At 35.4% G+C, this 25,227-nt stretch overlaps 1 protein-coding gene across 4 annotated transcripts; it reads right to left on the bottom strand.

Moving 5' to 3' along the window:
• Nucleotides 1–2,983: 2,983 nt before the first annotated feature.
• On the bottom strand, nt 2,984–24,181 carry LOC110442179 (L-threonine 3-dehydrogenase, mitochondrial-like). Of its 4 annotated transcripts, none has more exons than XM_021485660.1 (9): nt 24,064–24,181; nt 19,729–19,938; nt 15,887–15,929; nt 14,370–14,440; nt 13,978–14,193; nt 13,453–13,559; nt 12,766–12,856; nt 10,984–11,250; nt 2,984–3,874 (listed from the first exon to the last, which is right to left on the bottom strand). In XM_021485660.1, the coding sequence occupies exons 2-9, from the start codon at nt 19,901–19,903 to the stop codon at nt 3,750–3,752; spliced, it is 1,095 nt and encodes a 364-aa protein (XP_021341335.1). In that variant the 5' UTR covers nt 19,904–19,938; nt 24,064–24,181; the 3' UTR covers nt 2,984–3,749. The 4 variants fall into 4 exon arrangements, with proteins under 4 accessions (XP_021341335.1, XP_021341334.1, XP_021341336.1 ...); XM_021485659.1 differs by lacking the exon at nt 24,064–24,181 and adding an exon at nt 20,462–20,561; XM_021485661.1 differs by lacking the exon at nt 24,064–24,181 and adding an exon at nt 20,420–20,520.
• Between the last annotated feature and the right edge of the window lie 1,046 nt (nt 24,182–25,227).

Genomic DNA, 25,227 nt, shown 5'->3' with positions numbered 1-25,227 from the left:
TGTATAGTAGTAATATATGATACTCTGCTATGGTGGTTTATGGTAGTGATATATGGTACTCTGCTATGGTTGTGTATCATAGTGATATATGGTAATCTGTTATGGTTGTGTATGGTAGTGATATATGGTCCTCTTCTATGGTTGTGTATGGTAGTGATATATGTTTCTCTGCTATGGTTGTGTATGGTAGTGATATATGGTACTCTTCTATGGTTGTGTATGGTAGTGATATTTGGTACTCTGCTATTGTTGTGTATGGTAGTGATATATGTTACTCTACTATGGTTTTGTATAGTAGTGATATATGGTACACTGTTTTGGCTGTGTATGGTAGTGATATATGGTACTCTGCTATGGTTGTGTATCATAGTGATATGTGGTAATCTGCTTTGGTTGTGTATGGTAGTAATATATGGTATTCTGCTATGGTTGTGTATGGTAGTGATATATGGTACTCTGGAATGGTTGTGTATGGTAGTGATATATGATACTCCGCTATGGTTGTGTATGGTAGTGATATATGGTACTCTGCTATGGTTGTGTATGGTAATGATATTTGGTAATCTGCTATGGTTTTGTATAGGAGTGATATATGGTTCTCTGCTATGGTTGTATATGTTAGTGATATATGGTAATCCGCTATGGTTTTGTATGGTAGTGATATATGGTACTCTGCTATGGTTGTGTATGGTAGTGATATATGATACTCTTCTATGGTTTTGTATAATAGTGATATATGGTACTTTGCTATGGTTTTGTATGGTAGTGATATATGGTACTCTGCTATGGTGGTTTATGGTAGTGATATATGGTACTCTGCTATGGTTTTGTATAATAGTGATATATGGTACTTTGCTATGGTTTTGTATGGTAGTGATATATGGTTCTCTGCTATGGTTTTGTATGGTAGTGATATATGGTACTCTGCTATGGTGGTTTATGGTAGTGATATATGGTACTCTGCTATGGTTTTGTATAGTAGTGATATATGTTAATCTGCTATGGTTGTGTATCATAGTGATTTATGGTACTCTGCTATGGTTGTGTATGGTAGTGATATATGGTACTCTGCTATGGTTGTGTATGGTAGTTATATGGTACTCTGCTATGGTTGTGTATCATAGTGATATATGGTACTCTGCAATGGCTGTGTATGGTAGTGATATATGGTACTCTGCTTTGGTTGTGTATGGTAGTGATATATGCTACTCTGCTATGGTTTTGTATGGTAGTGATATATGTTAATCTGCTATGGTTGTGTATCATAGTGATTTATGGTCCTCTGCTATGGTTGTGTATGGTAGTGATATATGGTTCTCTGCTATGGTTTTGTATGGTAGTTATATATGGTACTCTGCAATGGTTGTGTATGGTAGTGATATATGGTACTCTGCTATGGTTGTGTATGGTAGTGATATATGCTACTCTGCTATGGTTTTGTATGGTAGTGATATCTGGTACTCTGCTATGGTTGTGTATCATAGTGATATATGGTACTCTGTTATGGTTGTGTATGGTAGTTATATATGGTACTCTGCTATGGTTTTGTATGGTAGTGGTATTTGGTAATCTGCTATGGTTGTGTATGGTAGTGATATATGGTACTCTGCTATCGTTGTTTATGGTGAGGACATATGGTACTCTGTTATTTTTGTGTAAGGTATGGATATACGGTACGTTACCAAGGGTATGTAGTGTAAGGTTATATGGTTCGGTACCATGGTTATATATTTACATTCTATATGCTTGGGTCCATTGACGAAAATGACATTCATTTTTCCATAACACAGTTGACATTATCACTGCGTATTGATACAGTAAAATGACGTAACACATGACGTACTTGGTTCACGTCCGCCGTGAAACAGCCCTCGATGTAGTTTTGTTATGCTAATATAAATTAACAATACCTGTATTTGTTTTATTTATTCTTGCATCGGAATATTTAAAGCGCTTAAAAATGTAAATATATACCCTCGAACCACTAATCGTGTGAACAGTAATAAACAGATTTGTAGTGCCAGATTGCGCTCGACTAGGAGACATAATGACATGTGATACCTTATATTAGCTTAATCCAAGATTATCTCTTTTATGTAAATTCTGTGAAATGGACGGATAAGTGGCTATTGAATTTCCATCATAAAAACTGTAAAGTTGTGACCCTGTCAACAAAACATAAAAAGGGAGAACCACGATATCATCTAACGGACAAGGAAGGAGAAATCATAGCATTGGAAAACATTGCATCGGAGAAAGATTTAGGACTTGAGCTTTGCAGCACATATCCAACAAGCAATAAATAAAGCTAACAGCATTGTAGGTGTCATAAGGAGATCATTTGTAGATGTGGACAAAATAAAATGTTCACAAATCTTTTTAAAGCGCTAGTTCGGCCTCATTTAGAGTACGCTGCAAGTATTCGGAGTCTATACAAAATTAAGGACATCGAGAAGATAGAGAACGCTCAAAGAAGAACTACAAAATGACTCCCCGGATTTACGACTATTAGCTACAGAGAGAGACTACGCCGATTGAAGCTTCCAGCTCTAACATACAGGCGCTTGAGCGGAGATATTATCAACGTGTTCAAGTTTATGAATTGGCTTTATGAACTGAATTTAATGGAGGGATTGTTCGATCTCGCCGCTCAAGGAAAACCTCGTGGACACAGTAAAACATGCTTCAACAACATTGTCATTTAAATATCAAAAAACATTACTTTACTCAAAGAATAATTGATATCTGGAATAGTTTCCCACGAGATGTTATTTTATCTCGTAACGTATTTGACTTTGAGAAAAATTAATTCTGGAAAGATCTTGAGTTGAAGTAAGACAAAGCAGCGTATACACATTGGCTTATTTTATGTTTACCACATTGTATTTCAAATTATATTGATGTAGATTTAGAGACAGCAATGCTTGTGTCCACTAATACACTATTAAACGATTGTAAATATATAACAAACGTATTTATTTCAGTTTGAAGCTACCTTTATTTAGCATAAAAATTACAAATCTCATTGTTGTAAACACTTATCTTATAACACAACGTGAGTAAAAATACTGTATATCATAACAATAGCGAGAAAAGTAACAAAACAACGATTTGACAATGGAAATATATACTCGTGTTAAAACGGAGTCAAAGGAGGCTGAAAGACAGTATTAATCATTGAAATATAAAAATCAAGGATCATCTTGTTCAAAAAGACGTCGATGTTACGAGTTTAAATTAAAAACATTCGGAATTCGAAACAATGATGATTCTATGGTGTGGTTCATTTACAAAACGACAAATTGAATGTGCAGTTATGTTTTGAATATTTTGCGATTTTAAAAATGCAAATACAAACGTGTCGTTTTCACCAAAAGGGAAGACGACGAAGACTTAAACAGTTAAAAAACACACAAATACAAATACAAAAAATGTAGTGCCGAAAACGAGGAGTCATATAATTACTTATATAGTCCATATGATCTTATATTTTTTAATCAAACCTCTTTAGAATGTAATAAAATGAATTAATTGCAAACATCTTTTGTCATCAATAGTGATTTGTTATAACCTGGTGCATTAGATCCATGCTTTTCTTTTCTCTTTTATACCTTCAGATTCTTCTCCATTTAAACGCTACAATGAGACGTTGGTGGTCACCGGTATGGAAGCTTCAACTGACCTTCTATTATTCAAAAGAAGTGTTTATCAGAACTTGTATGCGTACTGGATTACTTGTCGCGTGTTTTTCACCTGTACATGGGCGTGATGGCGTCAAATATAATCTTGCACATTGCCTGGAGGTCATGTTCGTGTTTCCATCCCCAGTCTGCACGTGCGTTGTGGTCGTCAAACACCTCAGGCCACGAGTCGGCTGTTGGAACAATTGATTGTATGAATTAAACAGTGGACACTGATTGAGGTATCATAGAAACAGCTCGTTAGAAAAATTAGAATCGATTGGAAAAGTTATACCAAAGTGTCAATATACTCAGACAAGTCTGGAGCTCACAGTCGAGGATAAAGGTAGACGATGGAAACTTTAACAGCCATGGTTTGTGGTCTGATCACATAAATTTCATATATAATAATACATGTAATAAGATGCATATATTTAGGTCACTCAAACACAAACTTGATAGGAAATCTCTAGAAATGATATACAAGTCATATATTCGTCCAAATCTTGAGTATGCTAGTGTTGTATGGAATAATTGTAATCAAACTGAATCAGATCTTCCTGAACCTATCCAGCTAGATGCTGCTAGAATAGTTACTGGTCTCCCAAGAGGTACTAGTCATGAAATCATTTATAATGAAATTGGATGGGATACTCTTAAGAAACGTAGAAAGGATCAGCAGCATATATTGTTTTTTAAAATAATTAACCATGTTAGTCCTAATTATCTTTTTGAAATTGTTGAACCTTATATAGTCAGCAATGAAGCTATGACCCATCATGTCCGACATCAACGTATATTTGAACCACCAATTTGTAGATCTAATGCATATTTCAACAGTTTCTTTTCTAGCATAATGTCTTGGTGGAATAAACCGGAATGTAACTATTATAATCTGAGATCTATTAGTGAACTCAAAAAACAACCTGTTCATCATGCCATATCCCAGAATAATGAAGATATATGTACTAAGATTTTTAAACATGAAGGGACTAGATCTTTTAACATAATATTATGTTAACTTCGAAATCGTGCAAGTCAGTTGAACCCTGATCTCTTTAGAGACCGTCATAATGATAATCCCTCCTATATATGTGGTTACATTAATGAAGATGTGAGTCACTTCTTTCTGCATTGCTCTAGATAAATGACTCAAAGACAAAATATGCTAATATCTCTGTCTCATTTACAGCGCGACACAAACTTAAATTTACACTTAAACTTGGAGTGTTTGTATGTTTGTACATGTATGTATACATGCATGTGTGTAAGTATGGTGTCTCCTTTCATCATTGACACTGATCTAATTCTTATGTTCCTAAAGCATGTTCATTATGAAATATTCATAGTTCATAATATTGCTATTGTTTGAGATGTACCTCCTGGGAGAGGGCTTGTATAGGCTTTGCCTGTTGCCCAATTCCCATTAAATCTGATTGATTTTGAAATGAAACGATGGAAACAGAAAAAAAGAGAGACCTCACCAGCTTCTAATTTAAGGATATAGAATAAAACTAAAAGTGATAAGAATTCAATTTTCAAATATTTCAATTTTTACTGAAATTTGTGGGGAATTAGCCAAATGACATTATCCACATTGACATTGCCTGTGCGTGTAAATCTTGTTTAGCCAGTAATACAACAGTAGAAAGGCTTTGGAATTCTTGAATATCTATTTACAAAGCATATTGACAAAATGCGTTGGTACATAATTCAACTATGTTTTTCAATGAAAATATTGAATTACGACAACGCACATTCCATGCTGGACTTTATTCTAACCTCAAAATTTCATTTAAACATACACACGCTTTAGTAATTAAGTTCCTATTGGTAAAGTCTAACAGGTGCGGTGTATTAAAAAACTGATTTAATTGCAATGTAATGAATATTGCTTTGGTTGAATCCATGAAATATTGGATTGATTTTTTCCTTAAGACAAATTCGACATAGACTGCTTCGCATTTATTAAATTTGCCCTAAGACCACTCCAGAAAATCGACAAATACAATAATCAATCATTTGATGATTTATATCAGGTATGAAAATGAAACCACAATCACCACAACATGCATAGAGGTATAACCACTGATTATAGGGGTATCACCACTTATTATAGGGGTATCACCACTGATTATAGGGGTATCGACCACTGATTATAGGGCTATCACCACTGATTATAGGGGTATCACCACTGATTATAGGGTTATCACCACTGACTATAGGGTTATCACCACTGATTATAGGGTTATCACCCCTGATTATAGGGGTATCACTACTGACTATAGGGTTATCACCACTGATTATAGGGGTATCAATCACTGATTATAAGGGTATCACCACTGATTATAGGGGCATCACCACTGATTAAAGGGGTATCAACCACTGACTATAGGGGTATCGACCACTGATTATAGGGTTATCACCACTGATTATGGGGTTATCACCACTGATTATAGGGGTATCAATCACTGATTATAAGGGTATCACCACTGATTATAGGGGTATCACCACTGATTAAAGGGGTATCAACCACTGACTAAAGGGGTATCGACCACTGATTATAGGGTTATCACCACTGATTATAGGGGTATCGACCACTGATTATAGGGTTATCACCACTGATTCTAGGGGTATCACCACTGATTATAGGGGTATCACCACTGATTAAAGGGGTATCAACCACTGACTATAGGGGTATCAACCACTGACTATAGGGGTATCACCACTGATTATAGGGTTATCACCACTGATTATAGGGGTATCACCACTGATTAAAGAGGTATCACCACTGATTATAGGGGAATCACAACTGATTAAAGGGGTATCACCACTGATTATAGGGGAATCACAACTGAATATAGGGGTATCACCACTGATTATAGGAATTTCAACCACTGACTATAGGGGTATCACCACTGATTATAGGGGTATCAACCACTGTTTATAGGGTTATCACCACTGATTATAGGGTTATCACCATTGATTATAGGGTTAACACCACTGATTATAGGGTTATCACCACTGATTATAGGGGTATCACCACTGATTATAGGGGTATTAATCACTGATTATAGGGGTATTAATCACTGATTATAGGGGTATTAATCACTGATTATAGGGGTATTAATCACTGATTATAGGGGTATTAATCACTGATTATTGGGGTATTAATCACTGATTATAGGGGTATCACCACTGATTATAGGGTAATCACAACTGATTATAGGGTTATCACCACTGATTATAGGGGTATCACCACTGATTATAGGGGTATCAATCACTAATTATAAGTGTATCACCACTGAATATAGGGGTATTAATCACTGATTATAAGGGTATTAATCACTGATTATAGGGGAATCACCACTGATTATAGGGTAATCACAACTGATTATAGGGGTATCACCACTGATTGTAGGGGTATCACCACTGATTATAGGGGTATGACCACTTATTAAAGGGGTATCAACCACTGACTATAGGGTTATCACCACTGACTATAGGGGTATCAATCACTAATTATAAGTGTATCACCACTGAATATAAGGGTATTAATCACTGATTATAGGGGTATCCCCACTGATTATAGGGTAATCACAACTGATTATAGGGGTATCACCACTGAATATAGGGGTATCACCACTGATTATAGGGGTATCACCACTTATCATAGGGTTATCACCACTGATTTTAGGGGTATCGACCACTGATTATAGGGGTATCACCACTGATTATAGGGTTATCACCACTTATTATAGGGGTATCGACCACTGATTATAGGGTTATCACCACTGATTAAAGGGGTATCAACCACTGACTATAGGGTTATCACCACTGACTATAGGGGTATCAACACTGATTATAGGGGTATCACCACTTATTATAGGGGTATCACCACTGATTATAGGGGAATCACAACTGATTAAAGGGTTATCACCACTGATTATAGGGGAATCACAACTGAATATAGGGGAATCACCACTGATTATAGGAATTTCAACCACTGACTATAGGGGTATCACCACTGATTTTAGGGGTATCAACCACTGTTTATAGGGTTATCACCACTGATTATAGGGTTATCACCATTGATTATAGGGTTATCACCACTGATTATAGGGTTATCAGTGGTGATACCCCTATAATAAGTGGTGATAACCCTATAATCAGGGGTGATACCCCTATAATCAGTGATTAATACCCTTATATTAGTGGTGATACCCCTATAATCAGAGGTGATAACCCTATAATCAGTGGTTATCACCACTGATTATAGGGGAATCAATCACTAATTATAAGGGTATCACCACTGAATATAGGGGTATCACCACTGATTATAGGGGTATTACCACTGATTATAGGGGTATCACAACTGATTATAGGGGTATCAATCACTAATTATAAGGGTATCACCACTGAATATAAGGGTATTAATCACTGATTATAGGGGTATCACCACTGATTTTAGGGTTATCACCACTGATTATAGGGGTATCACCACTGATTATAGGGGTATCACCACTGATTTTAGGGTTATCACCACTGATTATAGGGGTATCACCACTCATTATAGGGTTATCACCACTGATTATAGGGGTATCCCCCCTGATTATAGGGTTATCACCACTGATTATAGGGGTATCTCCACTGATTATAGGGTTATCACCACTGATTATAGGGGTATCGCCACTGATTATAGGGGTATCAATCACTAATTATAAGGGTATCACCACTGAATATATGGGTATCACCACTGATTATAGGGTTATCACCACTAATTATAGGGGTATCACCACTGATTATAGGGGTATTAATCACTAATTATAAGGGTATCACCACTGAATATAAGGGTATTAATCACTGATTATAGGGTTATCACCACTGATTTTAGGGTTATCACCACTGATTATAGGGGTATCACCACTCATTATAGGGTTATCACCACTGATTATAGGGGTATCCCCCCTGATTATAGGGTTATCACCACTGATTATAGGGGTATCAATCACTGATTATAAGGGTATCACCACTGATTATAGGGGTATCACCACTGATTAAAGGGGTATCAACCACTGACTATAGGGGTATCAACCACTGACTATAGGGGTATCACCACTGATTATAGGGTTATCACCATTGATTATAGGGGTATCACCACTGATTATAGGGGTATTAATCACTAATTATAAGGGTATCACCACTGAATATATGGGTATCACCACTGATTATAGGGTTATCACCACTAATTATAGGGGTATCACCACTGATTATAGGGGTATTAATAACTGATTATTGGGGTATTAATCACTGATTATAGGGGTATCTCCACTGATTATAGGGTTATCACCACTGATTATAGGGGTATCACCACTGATTTTAGGGTTATCACCACTGATTATAGGGGTATCACCACTCATTATAGGGTTATCACCACTGATTATAGGGGTATCGACCACTGATTATAGGGTTATCACCACTGATTATAGGGGTATCCCCACTGATTATAGGGGTATCAATCACTAATTATAAGGGTATCACCACTGATTATAGGGTTATCATCACTGATTATAGGGGTATCACCACTGATTATAGGGGTATTAATAACTGATTATTGGGGTATTAATCACTGATTATAGGGGTATCACCACTGATTATAGGGGTATCACCACTGATTAGTTTATAGGGTTATCACCATTGATTATAGGAGTATTAATAACTGATTATTGGGCTATTAATCACTGATTATAGTAGTATCACCACTGATTATTGGGTTATCACCACTGATTTTAGGGGTATCGACCACTGATTATAGGGGCATCACCACTGATTATAGCGTTATCATCACTGATTATAGGGGGATTAATAACTGATTATTGGGGTATTAATACCCCTATAATCAGTGATTATAGGGGTATCATTCACTAATTATAAGGGTATCACCACTGAGTATAGGGTTATCATCACTGATTATAGGGGAATCACCACTGATTATAGGGATATAACCACTGATTATAGGGGTATCACCACTGATTATAGGGGTATCAAACACTAATTATAAGGGTATCACCACTGATTATAGGGTTATCATCACTGATTATAGGGGTATCACCACTGATTATAGGGTTATCACCACTGATTATAGGGGTATCACCACTGATTATAGGGGTATCATTCACTAATTATAAGGGTATCACCACTGAATATAGGGGTATCACCACTGATTATAGGGGGATCAATCACTAATTTTAAGGGTATCACCACTTATAGGGTTATCACCACTGATTATAGGGGAATCACCACTGATTATAGGGGTATCACCACTCATTATAGGGGTATCAAACACTAATTATAAGGGTATCACCACTGATTATAGGGGAATCACCACTGATTATAGGGTTATCACCACTTATTATAGGGGTATCAATCACTAATTATAAGGGTATCACCGCTGATTATAGGGTTATCACCACTGATTATAGGAGTATCACCACTGATTATAGGGGTATCAAACACTAATTATAGGGGTATCACCACTGATTATAGGGTTATAACCACTGATTATAGGGGTATCACCACTGATTATAGGGGGATCAATCACTAATTATAAGGGTATCACCACTGAATATAGAGGTATTAATCACTGATTATAGGGTTATCACCACTGATTAAAGGGATATCAACCACTGACTATAGGGGTATCACCACTGATTATAGGGTTATAACCACTGATTATAGGGGTATCACCACTGATTATAGGGGTATCAATCACTAATTTTAAGGGTATCACCACTGAATATAAGGGTATCACCACTGATTATAGGGGTATCACCACTGATTATAGGGGTATCACCACTGATTATAGGGTTATCACCACTGATTAAAGGGGTATCAACCACTGACTATAGGGGTATCACCACTGATTATAGGGTTATCACCACTGACTATAGGGGTATCACCACTGACTATAGGGGTATCACCACTTATTATAGGGGTATCACCACTGATTATAGGGTTATCACCACTGATTATAGGGTCATCACCACTTATTATAGGGGTTCTCCTATTTTATTGAGCCACGTTTAACCACCACACTTTCAAGTTATCAATTTTGTCTTGGTGAGTTCAACCATCTACTTGTTTTAATACTTAATTTGAGACAGCACAATCTTAACTCTATTAACAAAAATATGATGTCTACCAACTCTCCCGGCTTCAAAAACCTGCGGATTTTCTTGACCTCACGGCCAGCTTTTACTGTTATATATATACTTATATAACACGTTACTCTGTCCAAACTCACCGATCTGCTGCCTTCCGTCTGGGTTATACGTAATCGTGAAATTCGGTACGTATTTTTTGACCTCCTCGGCCAGTTCCTCGGGCGTGAAGCTCATCGCTGTCACGTTATAAGTCCGCAGTTTCATGTCCGAGTCCGGCACCTCCATAAACTGGGCCACAGATTTCAGACAGTCGGTAATGTACATCATAGGCATTCGTGTGTCTGGTCTTAGATAACAGTTAAAGGTACCCGTCCTCAGTGCCTCGTGGAAAATGGCGACAGCATAGTCTAGAAAAAAGATTTCAGAAACCTAAAGAAATACCACTCTTTTAACTTTACAAAAATCTTATCTAGAAGTGAAATTCACTCGAGCCATGAAAAAGAAGAAATATTCGTGCATGATTATCAGTCTATGTCGATCACATGGCAATTTAGGTCACACTTCCCACTAATATTCTCTCCTATATCATATTTCATATTCGAACATTCTTGAATCTTATGTGCCCAAGTCAAACGTAAAGTTACTTCATTTCTTGTTTATTAATAACCGTATTATGAAAAAACATTATCGACGTGAAACTGTATGAAACTGACCTGCAGATCATAGCAAAAGTTGTGTTTAGCTGGCGTACCACAAAACACAATACAATGCTATAAAAAGGATCCTGGGTACAGACATCCTCTGATGTTAAGTCAATAAAATTCAACAAATCGAACACTTGTTTCCAATCGTCAATCATGGAGACTTCAACAATGATAATACTGAACTCCTTTATGTAGCGACATCCGCCCCTAATTTTTCATTAACCATGTGGTAATAAAGAATCCAAGACCTATTATAGATTGCCTCATATCTGTAAATATGTTCACGTTAATAAGTTGTAAAATTTGAATTAGACAAATAAGAGTCAAGGACAACGTCGAATATATAGGTTATTGTCCAATCGAGTTGATGTGTCGAATACATTCGTTATGCAACGGTCTTACTTAACGCAATGGAAGGCTGTTGCCCCATTTTGTGGGGTAATCGCTACAGAAATGTGATCTTACCTATAAAGATATAAAATAAAGTGCCTGATGCGCTCTGTTGAGCTTTCAAATAGTGTCTGGCTATATACATGTAGCAGTGCAGTAGCCGGTGTGGTACCCGACACTATCACGGGGTATTACCATATCACCTTCTAGGTGCCGTCTGGTGTGTGTAATTATCATCATTAAACGGAAACACATTTTGAGATTATAAATGTTTAAATCTCATTCGGGGAATTAAATATGACAGAAAACTCCCATTCATATGCATGGCGCGTAAACTTGCCACCATTTTGAAGATGTGTGATCTATTTTCAAACATATTGATGTTAAATTCAGACTAAAGTAAGGGTAACATAAGGGAAGTATCATGTTACGTCTATTGTCATGTCTTGAAAACACATCTGTCTTAATCCACTTTGTTGCTGCGTGGCCTTTTGACATTGAGACAACTTTTTTAAACATAACTTGTACAACAAATACAAGAAATTATATGTTATAACAACAAATGCAAGATAGTACATGTATGTGTTTGTGTAAAACTCTGATAATGGTGTAAAGTTTAAGAAACTACAAGTTTTAGCAAATTTCTTTAGGACGATTCTACTGCCATATAAGCCATGGCCCTTTGACAGTATGGACAGATTAAACACATTAGTATAGCACTAAAAAATAAAGCTTTCAAGAGAATCTATCTTTTAAGAAACAGCGTATCTTTGAAAGTGAGTAAAATCACTCAGGTTTATTTTTGTGAGTAGTATATGTTGTACGTACCAGTAGTACCTCCTCCAGCGTGGGTGTCGGCGGAGATAACCCCTGGAAACCTTAGACTTCTAAAATCGAGTCCATATTTGTGGAAGTAATACTGAAAAAAGGGAAAATGTCCATACAAATAAAATCTAGAGTCGTCAATTCTGCTGGTATTGAACCAAAGAAAATGTAAGAAAAAATGTTGAGTAAAATTCAACAGCTGAGCACAAAAGCAAGTATAGAAGACAAATTAAACAAAAACCAAGTCATGTTACAAAACTGAAACATCTGAATGATTCACTTTTTTTTAATAACGAGGACATGTAAGACAATGTTTTTGGGATGTTAGCATGTTTCTCTTCATCAAATATTTTACATTAAAATCATTTCAAAACAAAATCCTCAAAAAGTTACGAGGTAAAGAAAACTTTAAAGTATTCCAATACTAATGTAGTTAATATGATAAAACAAGAAGATGGCCTTGACAAATCTATTAGTTTACAGATAAAGCAAAAATATGTTGCACACTGATAAAATTACCCAGAAGGCACCATGATCACACAATGTTAAACCTGTTTTGGGGAGGAGGACCACTTAATCATTCCTTCTCAAGACAGGGGTTAGTCCTACTTCCTCACACCTTGTCATACTGTCCACATCAACATGAAGTTGTTGTCTACATTGTTTCATCTGCACAATTGAATAGCATACCTCCCCCATAAGTTCTGCGTGTACTTTAGATACCCCGTAAATAGTCCGTGGTCGCTGTATACACATGTCTGGTGTTGGATTTCTTGGCGAGTCGGGACCGAACGCACCTGGAATCATAGAAGTTAAAAGTCAATCATTTGACAAAACTTATGTTTACTATTTTTCATTCCCAAATATGAACACGTTTGCCCCAAAAGAAACTGTGTTTTACCATTAATTATCTCAAACAATGAGAAGACGATCCACAATCACCTTCACCAAATTCATTTCTGTCAAAATTTTCCAAACTTCTAAAACCATTTTTAACTAAGCAATATTTGTGGCACATAATAACAGGAACTGCATGGGAATGTCGCCAAGTCCAAAGAACAAGTGGTTTACACTAAACAGCATGCCAATCGTCCTAGCGAATATTTTTTAGGGATGAAAAATCAAATTATGCACCTTTATTAGAACTTAGACATGCATAGACTCTGTTACCGTTCGTTAAAAGCTGTTAAAGGAAACGACCGTGGTATATCTTACCAATGGTACTCGGGACAAAAAGTTTAAGTCGATACTGTCTTGCCAGTTCGAGGACGTTGTGGAGACCCTCTATGTTGACCCTCATAGCTAGAGGCACATTGTTCTCGCCTACAGCACTGAGAAGGGCACTGAAGTGGATGATCCAGTCAATGTCATGTGTCACTATCATCTCCTGGAGGGCCTTAAACTCGAGGATGTCAGCGAACAGGTAGGGACCTAAACAAATAGGTAAAATACATAATTTATACCGGTACCGAAAATGAAAAACGAAAAAACAATTATGATTTTCTTCTATTTTATCGTCGTTAGTACTACAATTTTTCAGTGACAGATTTCCTCATGACAATGAGAAAGAAATCCTGTGTCAATAACGTATATAGAACAATACACACCGCTTTCCTTGACTTCTTTTGAAGGTTTGATGATATCGGACATAATCACATTGTTTCGTCCATATTTTTGCCTGAAAAAAAGACGTATTTTTTGTATTCAATTATGTCTTATAAATGCCATTAACATTCGATTATTAATTGGGCCTATGCTTGGCCGTTGTTCCTGGATTCTCACCAATGCTAAATGCCGTTATATAGCCGACGTAGTAAAATTGTTTATATTAGATCATTAAATAGTGTATTGAGTGTCCTTGTCTACAAATTTAAATGTTTTGTACAATACATTTTTGAAATGAGGTCACATATCTAACGTTCGAACAAGGAAGATGCAAAATTGGTCTGACAAGTTGTCTGTACATGTATTAACGGGATACTAATATGGAAAAAGATGCATTCAACGAATAAGTAAACCAGTAGCTGCAGACAGGTTATAGTTAAATGTGATATATAGTAATAGATAGGTTGTAGATATAAAAAGGTGGTGTAAAAGACGGGTTCAGTTTAGCATGTTTAATACCATAAGAAAAGGAAGTTATGTTGATTCACACGCTAAATTGAGTGCTGTACAGCACCCACTGTAAATTATAAGGCACCTTGTTTGTGAATAGAATTCCTAATGTGCATATATATAATGTATACACGGCTCTCAATGCCGTATGTACATATTGCACATTCTGGAATGTAAAGGCCACAAAATGACTCTATTACAAAAAATCGCCTAGTTGTGCATATTTGCTACCTAGACAGAACGTGTGCGAGACCAATGGAGCGTAAACACACACATGTCACCAACAATGAGCTGTTTAAACGTGATATTTAATGTATATTTATTTATGAATTAAAACACCTATGAATGCCATTTTACTTACACTTAAAAATGAAAGTGATATAAAGTTATCAGATAAATAATAGCATGTCATTCTGCATTTATGATGACGCAGCTAAGACGAGTTGAAATCTATGGTCCATATCGGCTGACATTTTACAATAATTAGAATGGAAATGTTTGATGACAATGTAAACTGTCATGGGGGAAATGTACGGTTATTGTGATGTATATATCAGTGTATAAGAACAATGTAAATGTATGAGTTTGCAGAATGTGTGATGAATAATCACTCGTGCGATCAGGTAAAAACATTTCTCTAATATATTAGTTTCTTTCTTCAGGACAGTTGGTAATATTTTAATAGTATACGAAAGTTCATTAACTGTTCAAAACTTTTCGATGTCATTTACTATTATTTACAAATAAGATTTAACTGTTCCCTTTCATAGCTTACAACAATGTTTGGTAAACGGACACTCTAACCAACTAAGATACAGATTGACATCGGCGATCGCCAAAATCCAGTTCTGTTACATTGTGACAACACACAATGACAAAGAAAAATACAAAAGCGTCAACTTACAACAACCGAATTCTAACGTAAACAACAGGAACTAGTGACACCGAAAGAAAAGAAAGGCAACATGAACTGCTTCAATGGCATGGTGGCAAAATCTGGCTACAGTACCTGAGTTCCCTGGCTAGTCCAGTGCCGAGCTGGCCGAGGCTACCTACAATAGACATTTTAGGAAGAAAACGTGTTAATGTCAATATTCTAGAGATATCAAGGTTAAGAATTACATTTTTCATCCATGTTTTAAATCAAACAAATATGTTTATTTCATTGCAATTTAATGACATTTTCTAAACATGTCAAAGTGATGTTAGCAGAAACTGCATGTATAACACTTTTTATGGTGATATCGCCTATTTAGGTTTGCACACCAGTAGTTTTCCATTGCACAATCCTATTTCTACATTTGCATGTAGTATGTTTTTCACCCTTTCTTTACCTTGAGGATCTATTATAAAATGTCGTTGAGGTTATACATGTATGTGCGTTTACGTGAGTCATCTAATATCTAAGCTACAGTGTTCGCTAGTGAGGTTTTCTGATCGGGTCCTAAGACTGACAGCCATGACGACAATCGATCACCGTCAGAGCCCAATTCAGGGCCGCCGCAGTTAACACCACAGAGTATTCTTATTTTGTATTGTGTATAAGTCGAATCCATTCAATGAGTTTTATACCGTCTGATATACAATTCTTAAATAACAAAGAAATTTATTTTACGAAATTACGAAAAATAATTACAACACCGCCGTTAAAAAAAACACTCAAAAACAAATAGAACTTAAAGAAAGAAGAACTACGTGTAGCGTTATGTAGGCATGTGCATATCTATATTGAAATAATTGCAAGCTTCACGGGTCACCTTTAAGAGGTAAAAGAAGAATAAACAAAAATGTTACTGTTTCCTCTTTTAATATGCCCTGGCATGCACATTGAGCTATTGTTTCAAGATTTTAAAACATTTGTTGTATGCAATTGCCAATCAGCTAGGTTATTGTGAACATCAACAAATATATAATGAATTACAATACAATTACAAAACAGTTCCAGCATATGAGGCAAGTAAGTGAACACATTTTCCTTTTAATAGAAAATAATATGAATACCGTCACATTTCAATGTTTCATTAGAATATTAATCATCTTACTTCATATTACTTTAACAAACATTAATATCGAAGAAACTCATTCATGGAAGTTTGATAACCGAAAAGTTGCATATCTAAAATTGTAGGGAGGTTTAAAAGAACGTTAAATTTGAAACAAAAATGTATACATGTACTTGAAGATATAACAATCCAATTTGAAATATAAATACTTATCATGCAATCGTTTAGCATTGAGGCATGACCTTAACTGTTCTAGTGTCGTAAGTTCAGGTGAATCATACGTTCAGGATATATTTCATTACACCTTTAGCAACAAAACAGCCAATAGTGAATATGAATATTTCACAAATAGTTAATATAGCTTTGAAGACAAGCCAGGTTTCAATTGATCTAGACAAGATGTCAACAAACTTTATACCAGCTGAATAAGTAGGAAAGATCGAATTCACATATCTTGAAATAAGGAAACATGACAAATCTGTATCATGGTAATCATCTTTATAGTTTACTACATATTGATATATTGAATAAAATTACTGCAGCTTATAAGTCATATAACGCTTGATATAAAGTTTAACATATACAGGCATGTTAAGCTTATAATGTATTCATATAACTGGATCCGGAAAGAAAATGACGAGGAAGAATTTAACTGATTAATTGGTTTTACGTCCACTTCACAACCGAGTAGTTCGGTTATCCAGCAGACGAACAAGATAGATATAACATTAAGTTATATTTACATCAAACAAATATGTGTATTTGAATAAATTTAATTGCAATTCAGTGACATTTTCTAAACATGTCAAAGTGATGTTAGCAAAAACTGCATGTAAAAACACTTTTTTATGGTGATATTTCCTATTTGTGTTTGCACACCAGTAGTTTTCCATTGCACAATCCTATTTCTACATTTGCTTGTAGTATGTTTTGCACTCTATTTCAAATAAGAAACGAAATGCCATAGCTCTATATATAGCTGGCATAACGTCAGAGCTCCGCTACGAATAAAACGATCGACACAAGATTTACTGCGAACCATGACCAAATCTATATATAGCGAATTTAAAATGTCTCCCGTATGATTCAAGTTGTAACGTTCTCAAATTTCACTGCAGTATTTCATCATACATTTTGTTCAAAATAGGTTATTAACGAGACGGGATAAGTTAGCATATACATGATACATACGCTTTTTAAAGCTATTTCAAGTAAAATAGAAAGATACGTGTAAATTCTATTTGAAAATGCTTAATCATTTGAGATTTTAAACAAACTTAATGTTTAGTGACCAAATTGTAAGTTGAATTTGAATCTATAGTAACATATAAAAATCAAGGTTATATGATCATGTTATGGTTCAATATATGGTTCAATAAATATAACAGAAATGTTAATGTTCAACTGAAAATATCAGGCCTTCTTTACTTAATGTAATATCTGTGAATCTTCATTGTATAATAGTATCGTAATTTTAACAAACATGTGATATCTTACAAAAAAGCATTTAGTTTTACATAACATTTAGCATGGAATGCAAGTGCAACACATTAAATGTCAGTAATTGTTTGCTCTTAGCCAAAGTCTATTTTATGCTTAGTCAAATATTACTTTAACATGTACTTAGAGAATGCGTCGAGATAGATATATGTTTAATTTTATAAACCAAATGATTAGGAAATATAAATAGTATGTATGTCTGGTTTGACGTAGTCATCTGACCTTGACCTGTTTGTTTACATCACGTATTATGATTTAGGGTTGCGATATTGTATCTAATTAAGGTGGAAATGAAACAGGAAATAGGCATGGCTTCAACACTACGAAATCGGAAGACAAAATCGCAAAGAAACTGCAACAATAACATAATAAACACAAAAGAGGAACCGAACCGTCTAGATTTCCAAATAAACCCCCTCATTTAAATGGTTAAAGGGTTTGATTCTAATAGGAAGTAAATTATGAACTCTAATCTACACAATCTGATTAAAATCATGTTATATGGCTCCGCCTGAACATCTGAATGTGCCGCGGTCAGGGTCACGTTCAATTGACCTTTAGATGAACCAATCAGAGGCGCGCTGGCAAAAGTTTACCAGCGAATCGGAATATCATGGTTGATAGATAAATAGCGAGGGGTATCGAACAGATTAGTTTTCCAAAACAAATGTGGCGGCGGGAACTGAGGTTTCTAGGACGCCAAGGAAAACGTACCCATGGGGTAATAATTGCGTAGGCAACACCGCTATACAGTATTTCTTCTCTAATAAACCTTCGAGTATCTTTTTCTGTTCAGGTTTCAGATGATCAATCTCAAATAACTTCAGAACTTTCGCATCATTCTCATCAATGTCCGACATATTTGTTACAACTCCGAGCGCCCTTTTGAAAGAGGGTCTCTGATTGGTCAAAATTTAATGAGTATTTATAAATATAAAGGTCATGATCACCTGAACTTGACCCTGACCGTGGCACACTCAGATGTTCAGGCGTAGTACGAAGTTAACGAAGCCATGTAACATATGATTTTAATCAGATTGTCATCTACATATAGTCGTTTAAGAAAACTTGCTGAAACATTATATTTTTCGTAATTAATTTCTCAAATTCAGGCTATCTTTTTATTTTCGGTTATGATTAGAACAGAATAACTATTAGAATATTACCAATTGGGTCATTACGTTTATGAAATCAGAAAACATTCATCATGGCATCTATTAACCTCTTCGATAAAATAATTCCCTTATTGGTGAAAACGATGACCTCATACCTGTGTCTGTTAATAGAAGGCAATATTCACGTTTTAAGTTCATAGCGAAAACTCTATACTGGTTATTTGTTTAATTACCTGTTATGAGAATCTTTGGGTGCAGTGGGTTCACTCCCTCGGCGTCAGCCCCTACGAAAGACGAGTTCAGGCGCCAATTCTTTGAACACGTTACACTACCAGCTTTACACGCTAGTACGGGAGCATTCATTAAAGTTCTAGTCCTTCTTGCAAAATTTGATATTACTTTTGCCATTGTGGAACACTCTTTGAAATCTCCTCAAGTTTTCGCTGGAAAAAAAAAGAATGAAAAAATGTTATTATGTAAAATTAATTTCAGTGTGTTTAATGTAGCAATGTACATATTTTTTTTTATCTTTCACGTAGTATTCAGCATTTATTAAACTTACGAAACCCAGTTGTTCCGGAAGTTTAAACTTTACCTCCACCACATGTGGCATTCGTCATGATTTATCCTGTCAAATCAATGACAGTATGTAGTGCACTCTCAATATCAGACACAGTGAGCAATCAAACATTTATCTTCGCTTCACATAACGCTTTCCACATCGTTTTTTTCCTAATAGGCTATTAATCTTAAATGTAAAATATATACTTTATATGTATTTCTTTGAATTCTCAGCAACCGATCGTTTCCTCCAACGAGAAGGTTCACTCGTCCAAAATATGTATTATTTAAAAAAAAGTATTTGAACTCGCGGTTCTTTCCAACTATAGTAATATTAACACTCTTGTTAATGTGCAAACTAACATCGCAGCACTTCTTAGTGTAGTGATTTTTTCTGCCATATACCTTGGTCAAAGTGGTAAAATGGATATGCTCCAACCTTGCCGATTCCTATACCTTCCCAAAATATATCGCATTCCATGAAAAGGTCTACTTATAATGTCAATTCTCTCGACTTATTTATAGGTACACCTAGTGTTCAATTCATTATGAGCATGATTGGGTTTTAGAACTGATGACATTGCGATAAAACAGCGTGTCTTCAATGTAGTTTCGTTTAAGGTAATGCTTGTACTACAATAACGCCGTGCAAATTTTATATTCAATTTTCAAAAATGTTCATATTTTGCACTAGTTTCATTAATTGTAAGTTCGAATTACGATTTTGCTAACACTTCGGAATTCATTGGATGTTTGGTTGTGCAAAGTTTAACTGTCTGGAATCAATTCAACAAGTTATTTTTAGTTTATTAGTGCTTATATATACTTTTCAAATATATTTATATATGTTTTGATCAGAAACAGTACTACTGTATCAATTATCTTAGATCATTTTTAATCTCTGATGCTTGATGCAAAAAGGCCCAGTCTAAGTTGACATCTCATTTTCCTAGAAATTACGATCAGATTTATAAATACGCCAATTGTTCGACCTACCGGGGTAAGAAGTGGATGTATTTATGTAATATCAATTCATGTAGCTTCATATGGACATCAGCCAACACAAAACGAAAGCAACTTTGAGTTTAAGCCTTAGCATACCAGGACATAAACAGCAACAGGGCAAAGGTCTGGTGACAACAGTTTAAATAATCAATCATCAGTTATTTTAAAGAACACGTACTACATTTGGTTTCGTGTTTCATTTATTGAGTGAATAACTGGAATAATCAACAATGAAACCAAAAATAACCGCTTAAAATACAAAGTAACGAAGCATATATTTAAAACCCTTTTAAAGTTTAATTTCTATAATCTTTTAAGTTTTAATTACCTGGGGAATGATTGAAAATGACGAGGACAAAAACTATTCATCGATGCAATTATAGTTATATTTAAGCTGAAATGTCGTCAGAGTTCTGGAAGAGCTATATTTATCGACACGAGATTTACAGTGTATGATGAGAAAATCTATATATAGCGAGTTTAATTACAAATCCACTACAAAAAAGTAGAAAAAAACAATACTTCGTATAGGTCATGATGAGCTGCTAAATAACTGGAATGAAACGAAAGTGTTGTACGTGTTCCTTACAACAAAACAAGAGAATACCATCCGATGAATGTATCTTAATAGTGACGATGACCAGTTATACCAGGATATTGTATCTGTTTTTATGATATTTGGTTATAACAATATCTTTATAACCATTTACATTGACGCTATACTTGGTCATAAGGCAGTTAATTTCTCTCAACTTCAACTTANGGGGGGGGGGGGGGGGGGGGGGGGGGTCCCTCTCTAATGTCCAATCATATTGATGTAACACATTTTCAGTAAATATTTGCATCGACTTCAAATGTGTTCTGGCCACACCACATCTCTATTACATGCTGTTACTTTATGTTTTCACGACAAAAGATTTATATCTATAACAAACTATAAAATCAATACTCGCATAGCATTAGATATATTTAGTTAGATTCAACACAAAAATCGAATATTATAACATGTAATAAAATTTGACCTAAATACGCAGTTTTGCAATACTAGTGATATTTAGTTGTATGTATATTGTCACTTATAAGTCATACACAGACGGTGCTAAACATAAAACAATGTGTCAAACTTAGGTATTAACCTTTTTACATCATTGTTCACTAGAATATGCATCTATGGATATAATATACAGATTTAGGTAAGACAGGAGCTGATAAAGGGGGCTATGTGAGACTCTGGTTACATTTCCATAAACCACGCCATATACTGTTTGTAAGATAATCATGGATTTCTAGATTTTTATCCATAAGTTATTGTGGAAATCTTTCTGAATCCAACAGGAACAAGCAAACGATTATCCATCTGTCGCGTTACATATCTGAGTCATATATTGAAATATGGAATTTTGTGAAATAGAAACCAATTACTTTAATATCCAGATAAGTGACAAATAAGCAAACTGTTTAAATGGGAAACCATTTCAACATAATAGACACTATGTTTGACATGTGGTGACATCATTTTTCTCAAGGTTTTGTCATATGACTCTAACGAGCCACCAAGCATCTCCTTTACTCGTCTGGACAAGAAGTAGTCTTACCAATAGCCAAGCGTCTCTACAAATGAATCAACTTAATGATATTTATGACGATATCCGGTGGTGTTTGATCTCGAAGTTCTCTTGCTTCATTAAGTAGTCATACATTATAAACAACCGTTGATTGAGGGATTTCGTGAAATATATTTAGTATCTACAACAGATCAGTATGCCAATGTTATTATCATCTCTTTAACAATTCGCTGCCATTCGTTTTTATTTTGGAAAGTACTACGATAGTAGTTGACCAATATGATTTCCTAGATTTGACAAGAGGCGTCCTAACGGGAGACAGGTGAAGTAACTTTCGACACTTTGGTCCGATTTTGTCCTGGTGTTTTTGTAATGTAATAATCAGGAGCAAGGGCTAGAAATAAGCGGTAACTGTCTTTACAATGGGAATAACGCAGTTGTTTATGTTGTGGTAGCTATTAACCATTGCTTAAATAATCAAATATGTTTACTACAAGTTAAACAGGCACTTCGTAAAAAGAATATTTTCTACTTGATCAATTATTTATACCTCATCCCATGTGTGATAATTCTAGAACTGTTACGGGAAATAGGATGGCATGGGTTGAATTACATTTAGACTGCCATTACACATGTAGCAAGCATGTGTACATTACCTTGTGTTTTTCATACGCTCTTGAAACTTGCTATGAATTAACCATTCGAAGCAAGCACTCCAAAGACTACGTAACAAAGAAATGGTGGTACCATCGATTTTTCCATGCTCGAATTAGGAGATTGCAGACACAGGTCATGGGGTACTTGTCTAGCCGAGGATCATGGTTTTGCGATGTCTATGTTACTTCTATAGGTGTTACTGTATGTTCTCGTCGAAATTTGCACGTCTGTGCAATTTAAACTTTCTTTGACTACATTGATCTCAGGTCAGTAAATGTATGTGGAAATGGATATTTTAACAAGCTGACATACGCTTAAAGGGACCGCGATGTATACTGAGGTGTTCCACTACATAAAACATAAATCTGGGCCAGTCATCACACACCAGTGGTTCTCTATAATTACTCGATAAACCGTACAATATCATATACAGCTTTGCTCCAATGATTTTTACTACAGGACTATTGAACTCGATCACATATAGCTGTGTTAGCTATATGTGTTATACCTTTAGCGCTGTCGAACAAGTACACATGCATGGTTTTCAGATAGTGTATTGTTATACCGGCTTATAATGTATTATAATAAACCAACACTGTTGTGTGCATTCAATTCAAACTGGAAATAGTGGCTGACGATCGAAAGCTTTAAACTCGTAATGTAACGGTTGGCTTGTTTTGGACTTACCTTACTGTAATTTCATGTGTCCTTGATTCCAGACGATCAAATTCTTGAATATTAAAAATAGCATATGACAGTATTTTGAAATATCCCACTTACCGTAAATGTTTTTGTTGTCAAATCTATTGTACAAAATAAAATTCCATAAAACAATGTGACAATGTTAAATATCCACATGTATACACACATGTAATATCGTCCATGTAGTAGGGGCTTGTCTCAATAGACCAATGAAATTCAACGACACAACTTGTATTGGCATTTGTGATTGGTTGTTAGGATCCGAAAGGTTTTGTCGAACACGTGGCGAAGCAAAACACCGATATCCTGACATAATTCAACTGTCAGTAAGTGATACGGATTACTAAAGGAGAGCATATACGTGTTAAAACCTGGAGCAGTACATTATATATATCAATATCATTATGTAGCTTTATAAACATCCAGCCTTCTACCTTTCTGATTTGTGGATAGATAATCTCAAACCAGTGTCCATTACATATGTTTTTTCATGAATGAGCTTCATAGGGTTTCATGAAGTCAGGTGGAATGGAAACTTTTTATCTTACCTCAGTCAAATCATGTACAATTACGTATATGCATCTTGTAAATATTGCATAGAAAACCATTAAAGGAAAACCCACCTCTTATCTGCTGTGCATTTCATCGTAACCGTTGCGCGGGCTACATTACACAAATCCAATGTAAAATGTGATGACATTACCACGCTTCAAAACAGAATAAGAAAAATAAAATATGCATCTCGAGAGCCTTATTAATGCATTATGCAAACGTGGTAATAGTATCAGTACACCATCTGTTAAAGCATTAAGTGATCAAATGAACAATCAAACGCAAGGTTCATACGGCAGATATGGCTACTAATCTTGGACAAACAAAACAAAATGTGAAACTTCCGCCACTCACCTTCAGTAAGGCGCCACTGGTCATAACTAAAACATTTTGAAAATACTTTTACCATCCAAAAAGTAATGTTTCCAATTTCTAACCAAATAGTGTGCTTATGATGGCTCCGCACATCGTCATCAGTGCCCATTTTCGTGTACACCGTGTCGTCATTTCCATATTGCATATCGGGCATTTCTATACACGTGCGTGACGATGATATGTCAACACCCAATATCGAAATTTTACTTGGAAATGTGTAATCACAAGTACTTAAGGAATAAAGCTTCCAATACAAAGACATAAACTGACTCACGGGTAGACACTGACATGAGACCAGACGACTTCAAGAAGGTC

Source organism: Mizuhopecten yessoensis, unplaced genomic scaffold (assembly GCF_002113885.1).
Source record: "Mizuhopecten yessoensis strain PY_sf001 unplaced genomic scaffold, ASM211388v2 scaffold716223, whole genome shotgun sequence".
Taxonomy (NCBI): domain Eukaryota; kingdom Metazoa; phylum Mollusca; class Bivalvia; order Pectinida; family Pectinidae; genus Mizuhopecten; species Mizuhopecten yessoensis.
This window is presented reverse-complemented; position numbering and strand designations above follow the sequence as displayed.

Excerpts from the sequence above, each read along its gene's own strand:
- LOC110442179 (XM_021485660.1), bottom strand. The coding sequence starts at position 19,903 with ATGGCAAAAGTAATATCAAATTTTGCAAGAAGGACTAGAACTTTAATG. Across the intron at positions 11,251-12,765 it reads CGCTGGAGGAGGTACTACTG|ACTATGCTGTCGCCATTTTC; the intron begins GTACGTACAACA and ends TCTTTTTTCTAG. Across the intron at positions 3,875-10,983 it reads AGACGGAAGGCAGCAGATCG|CCGACTCGTGGCCTGAGGTG; the intron begins GTGAGTTTGGAC and ends TTGTTCCAACAG.